The 7,667-nt window shown below is 54.1% G+C and overlaps 1 protein-coding gene across 1 annotated transcript in view; it reads right to left on the minus strand.

Moving 5' to 3' along the window:
* The window catches only part of SDCCAG8 (serologically defined colon cancer antigen 8), a 206,094-nt gene that overhangs the window by 2,195 nt on the left and 196,232 nt on the right, over positions 1-7,667 (minus strand). The window contains exon 17 of the mRNA XM_011370073.2: positions 7,034-7,160. Coding sequence (XP_011368375.1) covers positions 7,034-7,160 — 127 coding nt within the window. The remainder of the gene's footprint in view (positions 1-7,033; positions 7,161-7,667) is intronic.

The raw sequence follows: 7,667 nt of genomic DNA on the forward strand, positions 1-7,667 counted from the left end.
CCTTCTGCCTTTCAACTTGTCACCAAGGCCCCTGACCGTGGCCCCCTCGGGTGGCGTGGCCACATCTGCGGTTGTCTGTGGCTGCCCTCCAGTCAGAGGACAGCCCGCAGGACACCCTGGCAGCCGCTCTCTGAAATACTGTCCACCGAGGACAGAAATGCTCCCATCGGCAAGCTTGCTCTAGCGAACGCATTTGCTTTGCTCCCATTTTAAATCCTGACAGAGCCGCCTCTCCACAAACTCTGACTTTTGTGTCTAATTTATTTTTGAAGTTTGACTTCGAATTCCGAGTTTGAAAAAAGGAGTCTGTCTGGATGGCCTCAACTGTTCCCCAGGTGACGGGGCAGTGGGGTCCAGCGGAGCCTGCCCTGCAGCTTTGTTCTCAAGCCCGTGTGCGCGGGGGGCTTCATGACACACCACAGGAGGAACTGCAGCCTCGCCCTGCCCTGGCCTCCGCCCCGGCCTCTCAGCTGCCCCTGCAAATCGAACACCCCCGCTTCCTGCTCCCCAACTGGCTTGTGCAGTTTCTGTGTCCAGGTTAAAAGTGGCCTCGTCCTTGGGCCTTTGGCAAGAAAGCATCTATTTTTTAACCAGAGAGTGCAGGATCCCGGCCCCACCTCCTCCTGGGGCATTTCAAAGCTTGCCCTGGGGTCCCCTGCCCTCGCTTTGGGAGTAGGGCGCTGCTCCCAGTGCTGCTGTGGGCCAGGGCGGCCGCCTTCCCCCGGGAGGGCAGCCACCCCGTCCAGCCTGCCCCAGCCCGGGGATGACAACCAGCCTCTCCGGAAGTTCGGCTCCCTGCCCATTCGATCACCTCTCAGTTCCATTCCCGTCACCCCTCCACGCCTAATGTTTCTATCTGTACAAAAAGGATGTTAAACGATTATCCACGTGGCCCTTTCACGCCCACAGTGACCTCAGTGCTGGCTCCTCGTCTCCCTGGCCCCCTCCGTGGGGCTCCGCATAGGGAGTGCAGGAGCTCCCTTTTAAAGGGTCTATTATTAACTTTTAAAAGCCAGGAACAGTGATATGGAAGCTGAAAAATTCCCCTGAAGTGGCACAGAGCTGAGGTTTGAACCTGGGCAACTGGACCTCGGAAGCCAGGCTCTTCAGTGGCCTTTTGACAGCTTAGTGGAAGGGCGGGCGAGCCCCCACAGAGGGGATGAAGCGGAAGTCCACTTGGGCAGGCCATCCGGAACAGACGAGCCAAGGGAACCACAGGTGGTCACTGACTTGTCCAAGAGGAAGGGCCCTCACCGGCCCTCTGCAGAACTTTGTGGAAACACAGCCTCCAAACGTGAGTGCTCACCTGTGTGAAGGCGGGTCCTCCCTACCCAGCACAGGTCACAGGGATGGCACCTCGGGGTCAGTAGGGTCCTGTCTCCCCTGAGGGATCGCAACTCTGGCTGGGCCCCTCGCCCACTTCTCTGGGCACAGCCTTCCTTGAAATCTGGCTGCTGCCAGCTGCGGAGCGGGCAGGAGTTCACGGCCAGGTCGCGGGCCCGCTGTCCAGTCCTCCCTCCCGGCTGCTGGCTTGGCCGCCAACAGTGAGGCTCGGCAGCAGCCATTGCTCAAGGCCCATTTTCCCCACCTATGGGGCCCGGCTCTGCTGCCTCTGTGCTCCCCAAACGGAAGACCGTGGAAGCCAGCAAAATGAAGGGGAGGCAGGCAAGCCGTGCTTGGAGAGAAGGTGGGGACCCGGCTCCTTGGTTTTTTAGGAAGGAGCATCTTGGGACCTGTGACTGGGGACTGGACTGGGGCTGTGACGTGGGGTAGGCTGGGAATGGCGCACCCAGACGGGAGGGGTCCGAGTTTGAGGACGTGCGCGCCCCAGGGCCTGGCACGCGCCACCCATCTCGTCCCCGGAGCTCACGCAAACGCACTTCCCTCTGCAGCTCGCGGGCCCCGGCTGTGCAGCCCTCCAGCCTTCTCAGATCCCCGAAGTCACGAGAACGCCTCTGCACACGGGCAGGTGTCTGTGCCTTACACGAACCATGTTTCCATGGTAAGTAGATTTTAAGAATTCCCAAAGGACAGACCGTGTCACCAACAGCAGAGAGTGGAGCCTCTGGCTGCCTCATGTTTGAAAGCGTTAAAAATAAAGACAACATTGACATTTGGGGTTGTAATGTGACGGAATTACAGTCTTTTAAAGGCAAGAACCACTTATCTACACTACATGTAATATTCAGTGTTTTGTTCACTTGTCTAATTGGATTAAAATATTTAGCTCCCTTTAAAATCTTGATTGTGAATTTCTATTGCAAAATGTAATGTCTGACTCGGGAAGCAATAAGTGGAGCGAATGGATCCGAAGCGGTATAAAATTTAGCTTCTTTTTCTTCCATGGGACTTCCTCTGAAATTATTCGCTCTTGGACAAAGGGAACTGTTAACGGAAGAGCAAGTTCGGCTGAAATGAAGCAGTACGTGTTTTTCAATAATAATTACGCGCAGGCCTTTAAAAAACAAAGTCAAGCGACACTGTGCGTTGCTGGAGGAAGCTGCTCTGATGGCCTAACACCCTCACGCTGGAAATACAGCACCAGGGGTCTTGTGTCATCCTTTAAAAACACCCAGAGAACAGGGAGTTAATGACATTTTAGCTGCATATGTTCAAGTTTATTTAAAAAAATATGCAAGTCACTTTGGTTGACAGTGTCTTGTACACAGTTTTGAAAGAATCAGGGCAAACTTTAACAGAGTCAGTTTTTATTTGAAAAATATTTTCTGGGAATGTATCAGTGTTTATTTTTGAGACTGACAATTCGGGTGAAAATCAGGATAAAAACAAAAAAACAACAATTTGGTTGAAATCAAATTGTTTGTTTTCATCTATTTAGAATTCTTTCCAAAAAATCTTGGTTCAGGAGGAGGCTTTTAATTTATTTTATTCAGTGTATTTGCTGTTCTATTCAAGCACCATCTGTCTTCCAGGTAGCTAACTTCATGGAAGCTCCTACGTCAGCTGGTCAAAGCCCCCAGGGTTCCAGGAAGGACCCCAAAAACCCCATGAGCACCTCCAAGTCCCCGCTTGGGCGACCATGGCTCCTTGTGCAGCCTTCAGCTCATCAGCTAGCCCCAGCCTCGCGGTGGCTTCATGCTCAGCTTCCCGAAGCCTCCCTCCTCCCTTTGCTTCAGGTCACAAATGGGCCTTCCCTCCCTTCGTCATCTTGTGGGGCTTTGTGTCTCGTGCTGGTTTTCAGCTCCCTTCCACGAGTCCTCTGGTGTAACGAGATAATGTCCACGATTTTGAGTATAATCACATATGGCTGCTGGATCCGCACACAAGTTTAAATCAAATTAGAAAGTAAATTCACTGCCAAGAATGCTCAAAAGTCATAGGGCCAACTGATTAATCACTGGTGAGTCAGTTTCAGATGCTGTTTTCTCAACTGTAAAAGTGATTCGTCTGAAGGGACTGAATGGAGGATGGACCAAATGGCCTGGTGAGACGGTGGCTACCAGAAAATGCAAATCGGCTGAAACCATATTCATCACCAAATAAATAAATAAAATCATCTGGCGTATCAGACAGTCCTCTAAGTGGACAGATGATCTCCACTCTTTCTCACCTCTCAGATGCCATTCATTCTCCCCAAGAAAGACTCTGATTTCCTCACCAGCTGGCACCACCCTTCCTGGCCAGATGTGAGCCACCCCCACCCTGCACTGGGTCACAGACCCCTGACCCGGCTCCCAGCTGTCAGGCCTCGTCTAAACTCCCCTGGGCCCCTGGTTCCTCGCCCTGGACACCGCCCCCACTCTACCACCCCCACCAAGGGCCCGATGCCCCCGTGGGGCCTGCGCCCCAGCTCCTGCTCCCGTGGCCCTCACACCAAGACCTAAGCCTGAGGAGAGGCGCGGGCCTGGCTCAGAGTCGGCCTGGGTTAGTGCTGCCATGTCTGTTTCTTCACAAGGACCAAAGCAGCATCTCGTGTGTTTTAAAAGCCATTTTCCAGAAGCTTCCCTGCCCCACCCTGAGTGAGGTGGGAGGTTAATAAAGCCATTGTGTTTAGTCCTAAACTAAGAACAAGTGAAAAGCAGCCTTGAGCTTGGTGGTCAGCGCCCTGAGCAACAGCCCCAGGCAGGCCCCCTCTGGCCAGCTCACCTCACTCACCACAGCAGCTTTTAAGGGCAAGATGGGAATTCTCAGGGCCAAATGTCACTGAGGCATAGTTACGACTGTGCCTGGCTCCCTCTGCCAGACGTGCTGCTGTGCACGTTTCCGAAGTTAAGCAGAAACAATTTAGAATAATAAAGCCTTCTAAACAGGCTAGATGTTTCCTGTCAGAGGCCACAGGCCAGCCCTGAGCCCCGTCGCCTGCTTCAGGACATGGGGCTGGTACAGAACAGCAAATCAGAGGGACGTGGCTCGGCTCCAGAGCAGATGCCTGGGCCAGAAAATGTCCATTCTCTTTTGGGCATTAAGTGGACAGAAATTCTTAGAGGCTGACGTGCGAAATTCAGTGATTATGCTTAATTCGTCCAGGCTGAGGAAATGGAAGCATCCGGAAACCAGACAGGAGCCAGAGCGCCCTCGCCAGGAAGAGAGGGAGCCTGGCTGCTCATACTCACTTCGAGGGCTCAAGGGATGCGAAGCTACAGTTCAAGTTCATTCCACGGTCAAAGCAGGTCCAGCGCCACACCTGGCTGGAAAGGCCAGGCCTTCCGGTTTAGATATTCTGCAGAGCTTGCAAATCTGGGTTCCTGCCTCGTCTGAACACTAGCATTTGCTCTGAAGCCAATGGTTCCCCTACCAAACTTCTTTTGTCATGTTCATATTAAAACAACTCCAAATGTAACATGTGGACCTGAGGTGAGCCAGGCTGGCAGGTCTCTGAGAGCACAGGATGGTCAGATCGTTTCTGTTGCTTCAGGCAAAGGGAAGAAGGGCCTGCTCGTTTTCCTGAGCATTTTTTTTGGGGTGTGTGTGTGTGTGTGTGTGTGTGTGTGTGTGTGTGCGCGCTTAATGTATTTCACATAAATTTTTCAATCCATTTGAATTGAAGAGGTTTGTAAGCACTGATGATCCAGGATAAGAAGTGGGCTGTGAGGTGGGGAGATGGGGAGTTAAAGGCAAACTCCACACGACGACAATGATCTAGTCCACATGGAAAGGGAACTGCCATGTGCTCAGAGCTTGTCAAGAAGATGCCCCGCAATCCGCTTAAGTAGTTCCCGGCTCTTAGAGGTCGAAATACTCATGTCATGAAGCGCCGTCCCTCCACCATACCTGGCAGGAGGCCATGTCACCTGCCTGGAGACCACCCGGTGGCCGTGACCTTTGGCTGACACCACCAGGGCCTCCCGCAGGACCTGCCCAGTCAGTCAGGTGCTGGCCTAGGTTGGTGCAGGGAGAGGAGCCTGAGCCCGTTGGCGAAGCAGGGGAGAGAGGAGTGAGCATCGTCACCTCGTCACCTGGCTGCTGGCGCCACAGGGCCCCGCCTTCCCTGTGCTTCCCCCGGGGCCTTCTCAAGTTTCCGTAGAAGAAAAGAAAAACCCTGGCACTTCCCCGGCAAGTGATCCTGCCCAGCACCTTGCAGCCCTTCGAGTTGGCCTGACAGGACGCCTGCTGCGCCGACGGGCAAACTGAGGCTCAGTGACCTGCTCAGGGCCTCGCGCCCACAACACGGGCTGGAATCATTCTCTGTTCTTTCTGCCTGCAGACGCGTCAGCAGTTCTGAAACCTCAGTGTCCGTCAGGACCACCCTGTCTGTTAGAATGCTGATGCCTGCGCCAGGAGCCCGGATGCTGCCTGCGCGTGTGAGGACAGGCCCGAGAACCGCGCTCCTTTCATTTGCGCACGGGCGTCCCGGACGACCGTGGCGTGTGGCTCGGACCCGGAGCAGCGGGCTCCATCTTCCCTGTGAGCAGCCTCGGAGGCCCTCATCCCCAGGCCTTACTTCAGTGGCTGGCATGGGATGGGGTGTTCACTTACTATTTGTGGAACAAATGAGTATTTTGCAGACGAATTTGTGGGCCGAGTGGGAGAATCACTCAGTGGATAGAGGCTCCCGATATCCATTTGGCACATGGTCATTTTGAAAGGACAATGACAGACAAGTTCTCATCCTTTTCATTTCCAGATGCATTTTCCCATGAATCATTCCAAGCACGGACTGCGTGACGTCCCCCGGGCACTCACAGAGCACCTGGGTGCAATCCTAATTAAAGGCTGAGGCCACGGCCAGCCACGGACCACCTCATTATCCTAACAAATTGCTCGATGGGGCAAAAAGCCCAGCCTCTCTGACAGGAAGAGAAGCAATTTAGAAAAAAATGCTTTCATGCTGTACTCCGGACTCACCTGGGCACTTTCCCCGCTCACGGCCAAGGGTCTAACCTGAAAAGCCTGGGCTGTGGAGTGAGACTTAGGTTCCATTCAGTGTCCTCACTTGCTAGTTACAGACACTTGTTTGAGCTTCAGCTTCCCTATCTGTAAAATGGGGACAATAACCAGCCCTGAAGGCTTGTTCAGGGTAAAGGGAGTTACTGCACGTTATATGTGTGCCACTGCTAGGCCCTCTGCAAGCCCTCAGAATCCTAGCTCAGTTATCAGCCAGCTAATTTAGCACAAAACGCCTGCATTCCAGTCGCAATGACCCCCATAACTGGGAGCATCTCATTCCTCAACCAATTCAAACCTCCAGGGGCAGTTCAAAGCCAACCTCCTCCTAAGAGCCTCCTGACCACCGCAGGCCTCGCCCTGCCTCCTGCACCCCTGGTAGCGGTTCCTGCCTGGCACAGCTTAGCACTTGGTGTGGCTCTCTAGGGAGGTCAGGCTCCTGGCTCACAGGTCTCTGTGTCCCCCACTGCCCAGCACATTCTTCTGGACCCCCTCCTACCTTACTGGCTGAGCACTGTGGTCACTGGAAATCTTAGCCAGTTAAGATGCAGCTCTGAAACCAGGAAGGAGGACAAGAGCACGATGCAGACCCCATTGAGTCCCCTGATGGGTGAGCCTGCAGACCCCAGTGTCCCCTGGGCGGGCCTGCCCTGAAGACGCCCACCCCAGCGCTGGGCTGGCACGGTACCTGGGCTCTCAGATGATCCACCTCCTCTGACAGGGTCTGCCTCTCCAGCAGGAGCTGGTCCTGCTTGTTGAGCAGCTGCAGCAATTGCTGGGCTGTGGCCTGGCTGTGCTTGTCCAGCTGCTTCAGCCTGGAGACAAATCCACCGCAGAATTAGACATGGGTCCTGAGAACTGGGGGCCTTGGGCTTCAGAGTAAAGGGGGACGACGGCCAACTTCAGCCCTTTCAGCATGTCCCGTTACTCCCGGACCTGAGGAGGCTCCTGACAGTGAACTCGGAGCTGTGAGTCTGGGGGTGATCCTGAGGCTTCAGCGAGCAGTGGCCCCGGTAACGCATTTATTAAGTTGAGTGGATTTGTATCAGATGTGGGGGAGAATCAGCCGCCTTCATAATTAGAAAACACACAGACAGGCCGGATAAGTGGAAAACCTGAAAACTTAAACTCACAGAGGTCAAGGTGGGGGTGGGGGGCCTAAATGCCTCCATCCTTGGGCCGGCCACGCCTGGAGCGGCCGCCGGCCCCAGGCCGGAGAAGGGGGAGGGAGGACGCAAACACTGGACTAAGGCTTTTCCATTATTAATCTCAATCACCAGCTCTGGCATTGCTGACCAGATGTCTTTAAAGATCCTAAATTT

Source organism: Pteropus vampyrus, unplaced genomic scaffold (genome assembly GCF_000151845.1).
Source record: "Pteropus vampyrus isolate Shadow unplaced genomic scaffold, Pvam_2.0 Scaffold159, whole genome shotgun sequence".
In the NCBI taxonomy this organism is placed as follows: Eukaryota; Metazoa; Chordata; class Mammalia; order Chiroptera; family Pteropodidae; genus Pteropus; species Pteropus vampyrus.